General features: G+C 41.8%; 1 protein-coding gene across 2 annotated transcripts in view; it reads right to left on the reverse strand.

The window, feature by feature from the left end:
* LOC311269890 (seizure protein 6 homolog) overlaps nucleotides 1-17,126 on the reverse strand; it is a 104,091-nt gene that overhangs the window by 4,063 nt on the left and 82,902 nt on the right. For both annotated transcript variants that reach the window (XM_084374400.1, XM_084374399.1), the window contains exons 9-13: nucleotides 14,231-14,369; nucleotides 4,155-4,351; nucleotides 2,404-2,598; nucleotides 438-629; nucleotides 62-256 (exon numbers count right to left, since the gene is read on the reverse strand). In XM_084374400.1, the coding sequence (XP_084230526.1) occupies nucleotides 62-256; nucleotides 438-629; nucleotides 2,404-2,598; nucleotides 4,155-4,351; nucleotides 14,231-14,369 (918 nt within the window). The remainder of the gene's footprint in view (nucleotides 1-61; nucleotides 257-437; nucleotides 630-2,403; nucleotides 2,599-4,154; nucleotides 4,352-14,230; nucleotides 14,370-17,126) is intronic.

Raw genomic sequence — 17,126 nt, forward strand, 5'->3', positions numbered from 1 at the left:
AAGGTTTTGAGAGTTGTAAAAAGATGAACATTTCTCAGTGCAGCGTGTGGGCATGGTTTACCTCTGCAGGCAGGGGGGGTGCTGTTCCACTGTGACGGGTGTCCAGGGATACAGTAGATGGTGGCCGCGCCCTGCAGCTCGTAGCCCGAGTGGCAGGAGAAGCTCAGCGTCTCTCCTGCTTGGTAAAAGGCCTTTTCAGAGCTCTGCACGCTGGTTGAGGCAGCACCAGGGTTCCTGCATGGCTCGTACTTTTCAGCTGAGAGGCAGGACACATAGACTTTTTGCATCTTTTTTATACAGTAGAAAAACTGTAAAAAGATAGACCTTTTATTTTATACTTTATTGAAGTAAGGTTTCAGGTGAAAATCAGAATTGACACCTTCCATATATGCTTTAGTTGTGCGTTTGCGTCCATGATGTGCGTGTTTCTGACTTACGGACACACTTGGGCAGCCTCTCGCTCCACTTGGGTGCGGCTGAATCTCGGTTGTAGCAGGTGAGGAGGCTGTTGCCAGACAGGACGTAGCCCTTATTACAGACGAACTGCACTGTCGTTCCGACAGTGTAGCGGGTGCCCGTGAGCACCTTATGACTGTGCTCCACATTTCCAGGGTCGGGACATGTCATCACTGGTGCATCACAGAAAGAAATGAGGATGATTATTTGTTATCATTGCCACCGGTGATGGTAGCAGTAGAATAAAATTGCCTTTTTAACAAAGGAAAATAATTATTTATATTACTTTTAGAGATTTAATAACAGATAATGCACAAATAAATCCATTATAGTGTAGGTACTTCAAGGACCTGTATTAATGCCAAACAAGATGATTAAAAAGGTCCAGTGTGCAACCAACTGAGTGCCCCTGGCCTCACCCTCCCCATGGGGGCCACTAAAAATGTGACAGGCCCTTTCCAGCGTTGTGCTTGGTTTGTCTGTAGAAACATTGTAGTGAAATATGGCAGACTCCAAAGAAGGGGAGGGAAGACCCGCTCCCTCTGTAGATATAAAAGGTTGCCTATATAACTCCCTAGATCCTACACACTGGACCTTTTTTAAGCACTATTTACAGTGTGGAAAAGAGTACCGATTTAGATTTGCACGCCTGTAACACTGTTGACAGTTTTATTAAAAAACGATACAAATCGATGCAGAGGAACCAAAGATATAGTCTTTCTTTCTGCAGACATTCTTCTTCCTTGTCTAAACAAGCACCGGTACCACTGGCACTGGTTTATCTATGAAGGTCTGATTGGAAAATTACCGTCATACATCACATCCATGTTGCATTGGAACTCCAGTGACTGGCTGCCTCTTCAAGCTCCTCGAGCCAGAACTGATCTCGGAAAGACTGCTTTTAGATTTAGTGTAGCGGTCTCATGGAAGCACTTGCAGAAAGAGTTAAAACTCTTCTACCTCATGGACATTCAGGAACGCTCTTAATAGCAGTCCATCACCTGGTTGTAACTGTTTCAACTGATTTTGTTTATCTGTATGATTTCATACGACTATTTTAGCTGAAATGGTTTGCTAATTTGCTCATTGTTGTTTGTAACCATGGCGTAATCTAATTGTAAATAAGGGTCGCCTACAGTACATGACCCACAACACAAGATGACTACCAACAGTTTGGTTTGAGATTAACATGTGTTGTGCTAGTAACAGCTGCTAGGGTGAGGGCTACAGAGCTCCACAGACAGATTCATTTGATTTACAAATGTGTCATATTCAGACTCAAACAATGCTGACTTCAGTGACATCACTTTAGGCAAATGATCTGATTTTGTATGGCTCCCTCTGGAGCCACAAACAGTTTTTATACAACTCTAATGCATTACAAGTGCTCCACAAGACTTAAATACTGTAGGTCCCACTTTAATTGCGTAAATCATAGTTGCAGCCACTGCTATTAGGCGGGGTCATGAGAAAAATGCCAGTTAGTTGCGTTAGGAAGCGTTAAACATTTTTTTGTCTTTTTAATTCTGTTGGTGCTGCATACATTTTGCTTTCTGTTAGACTGATCGGGCATTTCATTATTTCCTCTCGGTAAAAATCAGCCTCATGATAATTTGTTACTATGATTACCATCTATTCTATTAAAAAACCTGTGATTGTGGGCTGTGTTTCCCTTCCTCTAGGTGATTTTGCCTGGACATATTGCACGAATGCACTGAGTGAGGGCTGTGATGACGACTAAGCCATTCTAAAAGCTCGCTACCATCAAAGTCTAGAAGTCTGCACAACATGTGCGGATTAGACTAAAGCAGAATGAGTTTTGTTACGTAACCTAATCTGCTCACGACGATGCCCAAGGCCAAAGGATTTTGGTGAGGTTACTTTGGCTCGCTCTCTCCTGTGTGGATTAAAAGCAATTGTTTGTTTGTTTTCTGCGCTTCTTCTCACCTTCCTCACATCTCGGCACGTCACCACTCCAAGTGAGATCCCACTGGCACATGAGGATCTCAGAGCCTACCAGCTCGTATCCAGGGTAGCACTGGTAGGTGATGACTGTGCCATGGATGAGGTCAGGGTGCGACGTGCTCTTCCAGCCGTTGGTGATCTCGGGCAGCTCGGAGCAGGTGTCGTTCCTCGGCACCTCTGTTGCCGTCGGAGCAGTCGGTGGTGCACAGGAGAGGAGAGACAGAACGGGAAATGGAAAATTTAGAATTACAGATATCCTACCTATTCATATCAACACAATGAGGAAAGACAATGGTACTGGGATGCAGAAATATTTTAACAATGCCACATTCACTTGAGTAATGAGCAGTAAATTTCCATTCTTTATAAGGGATCAAGACCACATGATGAGGTTCCTCGAGAAAAATCCCGGCATTTTTATGCAACAACCCTCTCTGCGGGGAATGAAAACAACTGCGAGGCTGTCTGCTCTGTGTGCACTAAACAGCAGCAGTTTGGGAGAAGAATGTAAATAGAGCCTTGTGATGTTTGCTGGGAGGAACACAGCATGTGGTTTGGCACCAGTCAATCTGCACTTCCCTAACTGCACCATACATGGCCAAGAACACAAAGCATGGGGCCAAACCAGCTGATGTTTAAGTGCACCCTGTTATTGTGTTTCTGTGTTTGTTGTTATCAAATCCTGTGCACCTGGGATCAGCCCCAAGACAGACAGAGGCACAGCAAGAGAAAGAGAAATAAATAGACTCTTTTTTTTCTAATTGGGAGCCTGCTGGGCTCTAGGTAAGAGTAACATTGTGTACTCTTCTTGTCAGGCAATGGGCATTTTACAAAACCCAGCAAAGAGGAAGAGAAGGCTTGGATTGTGGTTAACCAGATTAAAGGTTATACTGATATAATTTTTATGTAGACAAGTATTTTTTTTAATAATAATAACACATCTACAGAGATTGTAAAACGTATCTCTTTACTTTTCATTATTATGATTGTGCTAAGCTAGCTAGCTAGAGTTACTGTGTAACTATATGGTGACGTGGTGCACTTTCAAGAAGACTTTTTCCCATAGGCTTACATTGTAAAAGAAGCGTCTGTAAAATGGTAGATACAATTTTTTGAGCGTCACAACCGCTAGCGCCAATTTGATCCATTTGATCCGTTAAAATTTGGAAAGTCTACAAAAGGCGCAAGATTAAATAATTTTATCTCTATTCAAGTTAGCCGGCTCGGTTGGCAGAAAGTCTCTACTGCGCAACCTCTATGGGCCCCACAACTGGGAAGATCTGGGTAATTTTATAGCCGGAAATTTGAGCTTTTTTGGCTTCATGCACCACTGAGCAGCTTTCAAATAGGGCTCTGCCTCCACAGCTGTATCCAGGTTTTAATGCAACATCCTTGGTTAACGATGTTAAGCTCGCACTCACAACATTAACATTTGCAATGTCGACGTTTGTGAGCAAGCGTTAGCAACGTTAATGTTAGCTAGCTTTAGCAATGTTAATATTAGCTAGCTAGCATTAGCAAAGTTAGGTGGTGCAGCAAACTGGCAACCACTTGAGGGGGCAGATGATTCAAACAACAGTGGTGTTGAGACGTGAATGCAATGGTTGGGGGGATTGTAAGGTCACATTTAGCGGCTGAATGTTATCCTTTACACCTTTTTAAGTTGTTGTTTTTTTAAAATCCCTATTTAATCAAAGCTTAAAAAAGAAGAAGAAAGAAAACCACAGTCTTACCAAAGAAGTGGACCACAAAGCCGTTGTTGTAGCCGTAGATGTTGGTTGCAGGATCAGACTGAAACTGAATAGTGACGTCGGCCATGGAGGTATAGAGCTTGAAGTGTGGCCGTGTGCCGCTGTATTGGCCCAGGATGTTCGCCGTCAGGTCGTCGCCATCATAGAAGGTCAGCAGGTCATTCTTGCCAACATGGAGACTAGAACATACATACAAAATTGGTTACACTTCTTCTTCATGGTACGAGTGAAGGGTTTCGTGTCTGAAGTTATGTGCTATGTTTGTTTGTGTATTGTGCTCAGGGCTCCAACAGTTAAGTGACTGGCATCTTCCTTGGCTGATGAAAGCAGAAGCTGATGACATAAAGCGATGTCAGCAGTACTTGGGAAATATTAATTCTGTTTATATTGGATAGAACTGATGTGAAGTAAACACTAAATAATTCATGATGTATGCCTCTTGGCCCCCCCACATTGCTCTCATGAATATGTACCGAAGTGTGTATTCGCAAATATATAGGCATAACATAATATTATCCTTTATGTCACTACATCTACGCAAAAAAGGCTGCTATACATGGCAACCAGGATTATAGAAAATAATTTAGATTAAAGTCAGTTGAGTAAGTTAATAAATATACCCTGAACTGTTCATACACAATTGAATACGAGGCGGCCGAGGCGCTGTTTTACAGAATCTCTGCTGTCATTGACTTACTTAAGAATGCATTAACCTTTTCCATTTGGAGATTCATATGTCCTTGCCCCCTTTATGGAGCATCAGTAAAGCTTGACATTTATTCACACACAGGGGATGGAGGGAAAAAAAAGAGAAGAAAAGCCACAGAAGTTGTAGTTCCCTGCTGATATAATAAGCAGGGAAAATAGCTGCAGTATGATTATTTTATGTTAATATTTACAACGTCCGCTGAACAGAACTTGACAGTATTATTAACACAGTGCTATTCTTCATGCATGTCATAGGTAGAAGCACTGATTTCATACCAGTGACACATCGGCCTCTATCATTAGCTCTCCACTCCCGTTTAAGTGCATGATCAAGAAATCAATCAAGTGCACAAACAATTTTCAGAAAACCAGTGCTTTCCAAAACTTCTCTCAGCTTTTCTTGATACCCTTTGCACAGTTAACATTAATGCAAACTGCATGTTGCAGTGCCTGGAAATCAAGCAGCCCAGCTCCTCTCTCAGCCGTAGCTGTGATCACACCTTGTTCAAATCATCTGTCACTGTCTTACCACCCGTGTTTATCTCCCCTTGTCATTGATTTACCCCGACTCTGCAAAAATATCAACGCTGTCATGTCATCTTGTTTTGAGCGGTGATCCACTTGAAGACAAATGTTTGCATGTGCAGTACTTGCAGATGGCTGCATGATTAGCTGTGGTCAAATTTAATAAAGAGTCAAAAATATGTAACAAATAGAACAAATGTGGTGTTTGAGACCGTTTGCTATAGAGCTGCACACTCGCAATGCTGATGCAATCTTTGTATTCCTATTATGTGAATCTAAGTCTTTGTGCATGCTTCCTCATTTGGGAATCTTTTAAACAGTCACACAGAACCTTTCAAATTAGATTCAAGTAAGCGAGGTCACAGGGGGGTCGACATGCATATAGAAACAGGCTACATCAAGAGGTCAAACTATGTTAAACTGGCAATAGACAACATTTTTGCTTTAACCTAAAAACCGATTGCACTGTGTAATGGCTGTAGAGGCATATTCCCTATATGTGAGAAAAGGCATTGTTTTCCCCGGTCACTATCCCCAGGTAACGGTGGAATAATTGTGGAAACTTTACATTGCAAAAGAAAAAGAAACCCGCCAATGGAGGAGACAACAAAGGTGAAAAGGGAGAGTGATAGAGGTAAAACAAGATTGATAAGCAAGTTACTCAGTAAGTAATAAAACCCGCCCACATATTAATACAACCAGGTGTTTAACTGCTTTTTCACAGCACTGAGATCTGGCTTTCTAGTTCGATATGGGATTTCGATTGGAAGCATCCATGTTGCTAACGCTGTCTTTGCGACAGGTGCCAACAGTAATACCACAGGGAAATGCTAGGGAGAGGGAGAGTTGGAAAGCTGTCTATTTCTGCTCGAAGAAAGTCTCCAAACATCCAGATGTCCTCATTTAAGGGACGGACAAACTCAAAATAGAAAATCATCATGTAGAAAAACATGCTTTCATTTTAAATCAAGCAGTACGTTTGCGGAAGAACACAAAAATACATCGTAGCATCGTATACAAGTAGCACTCAACTGCAACATTTAAAGTTAAAGAAAGAAAGAGCTAAAGAAGTTGTTCTAAATCTCCTTGTGTAAAAAATATAAATATTTAATTCAAAGCAAAAAGAATACATACATATAACGAGTGTAACATATGTTTATATATATACGTACATACATAAATATTTATAACATATGTGTTTTTACCCTGTATTACCCTGTGTTTTCTTGCTGTGAATTGAATAGTTAATGTTAATGAGAATGCTTCTTCTACAACAAAATAAAATGATGCATCCACATGAATCTCACATGCAAATTATTTTAAAGATAAGCTGAAAAAACACAGCAATGTTTGTTACTATAGTGGCAGGTGGGTGTGAACCCACGAGGAAACAAATGTCTAATTCTACCTCCTCTACATTTTCATTGTGTGATTTTTATTCGCAGATGTATCTATTTTGTGTTTGCCGGTTCCTAAGATTTGGACAGATGGATGTTGGTGGGCTTTCGTGCCTCATGACTGACCTCTCATGATTCACAACTCACTGATTTGAATCACCTGTCCACACACTGTATATTCCATTGAGATGTTGTTTTTCTTCTTTTTATTTCAAGAAGACACTTTGTGTTGATACACCGATGCACAGTCTTGGTAATGCTCACATCGGAGTTGTGATTGAGGCTCTTTTCTCCCTCTTCTTCTGGGATTCTCAGGTTGAACATCAGAGCCTGTGAGGCATTAGACCACTGAACACAAGGTTTAAATCTGCACGCAGACTTTGTAGCTTCGCTGGAACGAACACAGCAGTACAAGTCTCTGAAGGGGCCGTGAGTCTGTGATTGACGGAGTTTTATGGTGATAGAAGGAAGCAAATGACCCGAGTCTGTTTACCTCTCCTCACTCTCTTATTCACAACCTCCCCCACAGAAAATTCACTTCGGAGTAGACGCACGCTGCAGTTACAATCAATGAAGTACACCCATTTCAGCTTTATTCATCCAGACTCGGTACAAATCCTACCTGTTCATGTCGACTATTAGCATGAACCAATAATTTACATAATTAGACACACAACATGCATATTCATGGACCACTAGTTGACGCCGCTGAGGGCACAATTTTAAGACAAAAACACGAGTGGATTTCACTGTTTGCTCGTGCAGTGTGCTGGTGCTGAAATTTGGACAAAAAAAATAGAAATTGCAGCTTCCCCCGATGGGCACAAATAATAGATGCCAGCTGCATGAATGGGAGTGAAATGAGGTGCTGTGTGGCACCGGGCTCCCTCTGGTTAGTTGGACAGCTATAGGGACAATTTACACCTCCATGTTCTCTAACAATCAGCTGCTGTGCATCGAAGTGACAGGAATGACAATGCCTGTTTCCAAATTGCCATAAGAACACTTCATGCACATGTGGACAATGCCTCTTAAAATGACATTTGTTGCGTGCAAAGAAAAAAAAAATAAGTGACAGATGCATGATTTGTTATATATTTTAGTAACATCTTATTTAATTTATTCTCATGGATAATATACGCCCTGCTCAGACTTAGTGACACACGATTGGGATTTTTAATAGCAGTAGGCGTTTGTAGTGTCACAACAGTTGTCACAATAACACGGGGGTGTCCGTCAGTCTGGTCCACAGAGGAGCGCAGCAGCCGGTGGTGTTTGCATCTTTTTCTATCTCCACATCTCACACTTGACTTCACTTCTATTCGAGCTCCATCCTCCACTTGCTGCTCATGTCAACAAGGCGATGCACCTTATCACTGCACTGTATTTCACCTTATCTCCTCCCAGAGGTCTCCCTGCATTCAGACTACCCCAGACGGAGGGATGGGGGTACTGTCAGTTGGCAATCTTAATGTGTGATTACCTCCAGTCACTCCGTTTCATCGGACTCAACACAGATACACAGCACCTGCTGCTACCTTTGCTATATACTATACTGTAGCCATTTCTTACTTTGACTTCTTTTTACTGTAATGCATTCTACATTTGTCTGATCACTGTGACACCCGTATTGCTTGTCTCACTAATCTGGTAGAGCTCAGAAGCTGCGGATCTTCATCCTTTCCTGATAACCAAATATCACAACCATGTGTTTGCACTTGGCTGGTGAAATCTGCTTTGTCTTTCAGAAGTCCAAACAGCTCGAGATTGAGCCGGTGCTTCTGTGTCTCATCTTCATCATGCAGAGATCATTAGCAGAGCTAAATTCTGTCTACCGACCCTCTGCTGAGGACTTGTCCTTGGGCTCCTTTGTCTTTAATACAAAATATTTCGGCTGTGCCATCCCACAGACCTCTGGGACATCGACACTTAATTCTGCTTTTTCTTTCTGACTTGCTGAGAAACACAACTGAAAATGACCTTAAAGTGGAAACAGACAACCCCACTCCACCACCCTAGCATTTCCAAGTGGTATTCATTTTGGTGCCACCGTCGCAAAGACAACAATAATGCTATCTGTTTTTTTCTTACAGCAGCAACTACCCACAACACAGGACAAAATGTGAGTTTATTTATTCATTTAGTCTATAATGAAGACTTGAAAGCAGATAGAAATGATGCCAGGCTGCCAGTCTGGCTGCATTGCCAGTCAGGGAGATTTTATGCCCTGTAGCAAACAAAATAATATAATTGAAACAAGGTTTATAAGGAACCAATCTAAATGTCAATGGCGTCCATTACATTGTGCGATTAACATTTACTTCATATGTTTATTATGTTTATGTCTATTTCCAGTTTAAAATCTGTTGAGGTTATTTAACAACTAAAAACACTCACTTTGGTCTGATGTCGGACAAGATGCAAGGCCGACACCACAGCTGTATCTGAAAATGTCAAATTTATAGTCAACAGCTTTAGCAAATCGCACGCTTTCACACTTGACATACCCTAACCTTTCCTCCTGCCTGGGCGGCCTAAACAGTCGCCCCTGTCAGTCTTACTCAGCAAGAATGTTGCTGTCAACCTTGATTTTGACTTTCTTCCACTGACCTCATCCACTCCACACTCAGCTTTAAGTTTCTTTGAAATCCCGGCGACAACAGAGAAGAATGCCAAACGCACAGTGCCTCGCGTCCAGACTTACACAGTACTCACTGCAGGACACCAAGCTGCCTTCTCTGTAGTAACTTGGCAATCGCTTCACCCAAATGTCATCCCACCTGGCTCCTTTAATGGTTTCCTGGCCAGACAGGAAAGCAGTCACTGTAGTTTCCTTTGTTGCAACTGATAAACTAATCCTCTATAAGACATATGTCCATCCTGTCTTCTGTGAGTTTCTTACTTCATCTTTCCTTTCTATTTTGGAGTAACATTAATGTTTATCAGACTACTGTCAGGGTTCAACTGTTTTATTCGCTGCAATATATTTTTGTACTTAATTGTTTCATTCTAGAAGACATGGAAATTGTAAAACATGGTGCAAGAGTGTGAAATTTGCTGACAATAGACCCTTAAACTTAACTTTGAGTCTGGTCCTGGCCTTTGATTGGACAGAGCCTGGATGACTAACTAAGACTAATGTGGGCGTCAAACTACTAACAGCGTAAGTGATGTCAAAATACGGATGTGTGAGGGTGTAGGACTGGCTTTGACATGATTAATGCTCCCAGGAGGCAAAGCAAAAGCACAAAACCTATTTCAAAAAAACTTTAAAGGCAAAAGTTGTTTCGACTTGTCCTATTTGATTAAATATCTCCTCCTACTGATGTGGCTTGGGTGTTTCGCAAAGGTCTGTTTGAAAAAGGACTTGAAGAATTCCTGTAACTCCTCTGCATACCAATGGCACCCGCTCGATTCTGCAGATGAGGGGATGACAGCTGTGTTTTTGTATAAGCCTTGAGGCGTTTTGTCACCTTCACTGACCTGTCAAGGAAAGTCTGAGGAAGCCCTAAAATCTCCGGTAACGCGAACAGAATGGAAATTGCTTTCAGCGCCGTGCTTTCAAAGGACAACCTTCTACATCTTCTCAGACATACTTATTTGACACCTGGATTGTAGTGTCCAGTGAAAGATGGCGCTCTTTTCAAGCCAAAATAACAATTTAGTTTTCAGGCATCTGTATAAGCAGCACAAATGCACGTTCACATGACATGTAATGCTCCGAGTCTCCACAAGAGGACTCTATAAACCCAGTATGCCATATCTTAAAAATTCTGCTGGGTGAAATGACATGAAATATTATTCAACTGTAAAACAGACTTCTTCACTGTGCAGACACGTGAAACACACTTCTAGAGACAGTACACTCTGAATGCTCAAATCCACATGAACCATTTACCTTGTTGTGTTCCACAGGTGCGGGTATCAGCTGTAACCTCTTGTCTCCTGCTCTTGCTCGAGCCATGCTCCATGCTAATTAGCAACGAGCCAGCCCTCCTGTTTGGCCTAAATTAATTAATCAGTCCTCATTATGCACACTGCTCCTCTGTAATTGCCAGCAGAGGCACAGTGATGAATGATAATACAGAAAACATTCTCATTAATGTGGAAAAGTGTGTGCCCACCCTTATAATGAGACAGCTCTCATCAACAAGGGCCTTTTGTCACTTCGACATGCACAACGCGCGCACACAAACACACACTTTCGCACAAATTACATGTTGACCGAGCCTTTAGGAATGCCATTCTCATGATGAGCAGGCCAGACGTGAGGGTAATGGTAGGGTCTGCGGGGATCAGACAGGCTGTGGGTTTTTGCTGCCATCGAGGCCATGCATGACCAACCTTGAGATAAACTACACGCGGCCACAGCGCCATTAATTTACAGCGAGCGGCCTCATGTGGCTCGGATTAAAACAAACTTAAGTCCGGGGCAATTTATTTCAAAGAGATCTCTGAATGAAAATCGGTATACCTCAAATCAAACTTGTTTACTTATTCCTGGGGAGAAAAATCCTCTCTGATCTTTCTTTTTACCCTAGGTGCACTGGGTGACTTACATCAGACATTAATCACTGAGACTTAATCTCCAACTAAAGAACAGGGAGGTTGGCAGGGTCACTCAAACCCTGTGTGCTATTCAGACTTTATGTATCATTGGTATCCTTTCTGATGCTATTATTCCCTTTTGATCTGTAGATCATATTTGAGTGATGGCTCATATCTCAGTTGCTGTAAGCCTGAGAGATAAAGTTTGGGGCATTATGCGTATTGTAACCATGCAGCTGCATACAAAACTGAGCCAGTACCGAAACCAGCCCGGCTTACACTGAACCCTCTGTCGACTGTAGACCACAGCTGTGAGGGAATCCCTCAAGCTATTTTAATCAGTATTTCAGATGGAATTCAGCCTCATCTAAAAGATGACTGTTATTTTAATCTGTCCGCTTGTCCTCACAGGAAAAACAGCCGTACATGTCCTCTGAGCAGACGATTTATTTACATCTTATTTTGTTAAATGTTAGGCCTTGACCCCTAGTGGCTGTAGTTATTATGACAGGAGCAGAGAAGGAAGTGAGGTGTCTCCCTGGTTAGGTTTAGGCAAAAAAATACTTGGTTAGGTTGGGCTACGGTTTGGTTTGAATCATTACATCACCTCTGTTACCCCCGTTACAAATGTACCGACATTACTTAAGTAACTTAGGTTGCGTTATGTATTTCACTGCGTTACTAAGTAAAAAAAAAAAACCTCACCTTTGACTTCTGGTTTCACACTAGACATGAACAGCAGTCTCCTTGACTCCCTCCCTATAAAGATTTGTTGCTCTTTATATGTCCTCTCTTTGTTCTCTACAGCTGTAATAACTGCTACAGCCACTAGAGGTCAGCGCCTAACGACAAACGTCAATGTGGGTCGTAATGCGCCGCTTATATTTTTTTACTTATCTGAACCAAACTGTGGCCGCTTTACAACGATAACCTTGTTACCAAGAGGGCTGGATGTGATGAAGTTCTAGCACACCTGTCCGACTACTGTTCAACCATCATACATGATAGGCTAGGTCGCTTTGGGAACGGTATTGTTTTGGGAATCCCTGGCAATCAATGTATTTAGTCTGTGAGGTATGAGGATGTGTTATGCCAGTATAATAAAATGTTACTCCAATGTTGAAATGATCATTTCTATGATTTTCACTATGATAAACCCTAGTAAATGTACCTGCATTTTTCTAGGCCACTGACTGCGTTTTTCACATTCATCCATACACACACACATTCATACACTGATGGCAGAGGCAGCCATGCAAGGTGCCAAACAGCTCATCAGGAGTGACACAGCTCTTTCTAACCAAAGCGCCCCACGATATTTCTGTCCACTAATCAGACCTTCTGATGGACTAGTGGACGACCCGCTCTATCTCCTGAGCCAATACGGATCTCAGCCACGTATTTATGATAATCCAGGCTGATACTAATAATACTGCTAATGAGTCAAGAAACACATTTTACCTTGATTGCTAGGGGCAGTGTGCCTTCTTCCCAAATTGTGTCTAGATTCAGGTGAACTTTAAAAACTTTCATGAGTTTCTGCCCATTAGTTTTCATGTATTCATCTTTTTGAAGTGTCTCGTGTAATGCTTCACACGCTGCTCTGACTAAGAAATGCACAAAAACAAACTTAACAACTAGCATAAAATGATAATGATGATGAAAATGAATTTTGCTCTTTCTAGGTGGTCTGCTACTGTGGATTGAAATCTGTCTCCATCAGCAAAGCATCCGGAACCATATGTCATAATTACAACTGCTCAGAAATATATATTGATTCTTACAGCAAGAGTAAATGAATTATGAATGTGAACCTTTTCGTGAACATAAAAAGTGAAGGATGCAAATGCCTGCATACATAAATGAGCACCATAACCAATAGCTAATATTAGCCTCTGTTTGAGATTTGTCAGTGACTCTGTTTTTCTCCAACCCCAGGCAGTATTCCCACTGGTTTAATTTGAACCTCTCTGCCCCCTCTTGTGTGCAAGTGCTTCAGGCAATAACGCAAATCACTTATGCTGTAGTTTTTGAGCTATTCACAGGATTCCATGGAAATATTGTGGTAGTCACTCAAACAAGGCAGCAGATAGATCTGCATAAGATAAGCAGACAAAGATGCAGAGTCTCAGGCATACATCGAACTGTTTTGTTTTAAAAAAAAAAGACATTTAGCGTTAAACAAAGAAAACAAAGCGATGTGATCATTTACATTTCATTTAGGAGCAATAACTTGGATGAGAAAGCAGGGGTGTGTGAGTATCCCACTGAGCAGGCAACGTCTGTGGACGTCCAAAACAGGTTGATATCATGTCCGTCGGGCCAGGCCGTCTTTTAGACATCTTGGATGTCCATAAATGACGTCTAAAAGACGTGATCTAGACCACTTTTTGCTCATTGGGTAGTGTTGACAAGTCATGTACAGTAAGAGTGATGGGTGAAGTGTGCCTATATTTGTGTGTGCATCTGTCTATTGTGACATCTGTGTGCATGTGTGTTGAATTACAGTTGGGACGGCTGGATAAGTGGCTCAGAGTAGTTTACTGCCAGAGCATATTCATTTCAAAGCCAACTCTGAGACACACACCAGGGAAGTGGGAGCAGGGAGGCTTACTGGCTAATCTGGTCAGAGAGCGAGCTGGAAGCTACACAGAATTCTTAATGTAGCGGATGAGAAAAAAAAAAACTAATTAGTGACTGCAACCACAGAAACACTTTCCCATGTGCACGTCACAGCGTGTTTATGTGGAAGAGAAAAGGAAGAGAAAGAAAGTGAGTGTGTGTGTTCCTGTGTCTCAAGATGGAGTGTTTACCATCTTGAGGTCAATCTGACCTCCTCTGTGTGATTTCTCGCTCTTGCACCTGAGTGCAGTCTCTTACACTTGGATGTCAAGCATGATCCTCTTGTCCTCTTCCACATGGATACCCCAGATGCAGTCCTGCCCCTTGTCGTAGGCCTCGGGCCAATTGGGAGACAACACCACACCGGCAGAGTCTGTGATCTCCCCGCTGCACACAGCTGCAAAGCACAAACACCTCAGGTTGAAACTAAGAAACAAATCCATGCATTGCATCATATTTTAAGACCCAATCCCAATACATCCCTTGCCCCTATCACTTAGTCCTACTGAGTTCAAGCCTAGGAGTAGGGTGTTGTAAGGGAAAACCGCCTTGTTGAAGTTTGAGAGTTGCTAATTCTCTGAAGAATTACAGACTCAGTATGATGAATCAGATCTCTTTAATACATGGTATGGAGGGAGGACCTGATAGTGTTCTCTTCAGAATCTCAGATTGTCTTATTTACTGTCAGGTTACAGTGCAGGCGTCATGACAAGGCTGACTCAATCGGTCACACACTCAAATACTGATCATGTGTTTCTCAGAAAATTGTCCTTTAAATGGTAAGAGGTGACTCTCACCTGACTTCCTCACAATTTCCTGACAGAGAATCATACAGACAACCACATCTATAAAGTGATTTTTCGAAATATAAAATGTTCAATTCCCACATTCGGGGGGAATGTGGGAATTGAACATTTTAAATTGAGATATTTCGAAAAATCACTTCCACGAAAGGGGGTTTCGTGTCAAAAGGGCAACATGACCCTCCAAACAGAGTGTTTTCAGAGAAACACACCAAACCGAGGGTTATGACAACTCTGTCATTTCACTGTATTATAGTGATTAGTTTGCTGTTGTCTTGATAGCTAACGTTGCTGTTGTTATTGCTCATTTGTGCATGACAGACCCACATTTTGACGTATTCCAATGTTGCATTCCCCTATTCGATGGCATACGATGCCTGAAATCTAGCTAAAGTCCAGCAGCTAAGTTGCTACACTTGTTACCAGTCCTCTAATATCAGTGTAGACTGGCAGGGTAGGAGCTCGGGTTGCTAATGTGAGCCTATAAAGCACTGCTAATGGCCAGGTAATGAAGCAGTGTTCTTTTTTTATTTAATGACTTAACTGATGGCTTGAGATAGTGAACAAATCGTGAGCATCCTTGCTTTCCCAGATAAATGGTAAATTTGCTTCCTGATAATACCAGGACTGCCACAGTAACGCAGCAGAAATCACCACAGTTTGGAATGGGCCAAGACATAGGAAATGTAGATAACAATCACTTTAACAAGCAACATAAATATCAAATCATGCTAATTGCCATGTGCAAGTAACAAGTAAAAGGAGCTTAGAAATGCACATGAAGTATGTGACTTCATATGATGGTAGCAATGCTTACTATAATAAAATGCAGCTGAAATCGAGCGTGCAGGCTCCTTGACATGAACCTTGTAAAACTGCATACTAGCACTGAGCCGCTTGGTGACCATGACCCACAGGAGCAGAAATTAAATTTTCTCATATCCAGCTTTACTAGAGAGCTTTTCAATTTCACTGTGTGGCAGAATGACCAAGCGGCCAACAAAGAAGGAGGGGGTGAGGTCAGTGTGTTGTGCATACAGCGTGTGTGTGTGTGTGTGTGTGGAGGAAGAGAAGGGAAGAGCTCAGGGGGAGCTATTTAGTATGGTATGAGGTCTGTGCAGTTTGGCAGTGTTCATCTTAGGCCAACTATTGTATGCCTTTTAATCTTTAGCACTTCCAAAATCTGCCCTGCGAGCGCACATGTCAGAGTAAATCACTGTTACAATTTTAAGAGGAAATTTATCGTTGATCAAAGGAAAGCAGCTTACTGTAGGAAGATATAGTTAACTGCTCCTTTTAATATTTAACTATAAAGACTTCACTAAGTCCTGCAGTGATCAAGAAGACAATGAAGGCCTCGGGTCATTATAGGTCAGTCATTTCTGCTCCAGTGGAAGCAGGAGACCTATTATGCTTTTTCATTTTTTTTCTTCTCTTTTCCTCCAGTGAGTTGTATAGGTTCTTGCACATAAAAAAGGTCTTTAAAGTTAAAAAAGCCCAAAGTTTGTGCCAACGGGAGCTCCTCTCCCCCACAGAAAGCACTGCTCCTGAAGTGCATGAAGTGCCTGAAGTGCCTCGTCAGTAGTCCCGCCTTTAATTCGGTGACTTCTTGACATTATACTATATCACCATATCACATCTTTGCATAATTTACACCTAGCGCCTGGCTTGACACGTAAGAATAAAGTGCCAGACTGTTAGCACGAGCATTATGTTGAACGTAAGAGCTAAGCACATCTGTTATATGTGTAACTTTAATTAGCACCCAGCAGTTAGCTTGCTAACGCCATACAGAGACTGTTAATAGGGCTGTCATGATATCAGATTGCCAAAAGAATTCACGATAACGACACTGTTGCATTTCTATATAGAAAATTTGAAGAAAAAAATTGCTCTTAAATCGATCTTAACTTTGTTTATCGTGTGTTTTGTCAAATGAAAAGCATTTGTTAGTAGTGTAGCGAGGAGGAGGGAGAGTCCGTATCTCCCGTTTGTTTATTTAAATTATCATATGTCTACAATTAACATGATGTCAACATTTTATTGTTTAAATATCACGGTTGTTGGTACAAGGCTGTGAGGCTGAGGCTAATACGGATCATATAATAATCATATAATGTGCGGTGGTGAAGTTTTTGGTTTAGCAATGGTTCTTGCGGTGATATTCATTGTAGTTATGCCGCTAAGAGGGGAAGCTAAATTAGGCGTGTGTGAGCTGACCAATCAGAGCAGACTGGCCTTTCAGAAGAGGGGCCTTAAAGGGACAGGAGCTAAAACAGAGCGTCTCAGACAAAAGGGGAATACAGCGCTGCAGCACTGGACAGTATGAGAAAACTGATGTGTTTTTTAAG

This window comes from Pagrus pagrus, assembly GCF_965226575.1.
Source record: "Pagrus pagrus genome assembly, chromosome: 14".
Taxonomy (NCBI): domain Eukaryota; kingdom Metazoa; phylum Chordata; class Actinopteri; order Spariformes; family Sparidae; genus Pagrus; species Pagrus pagrus.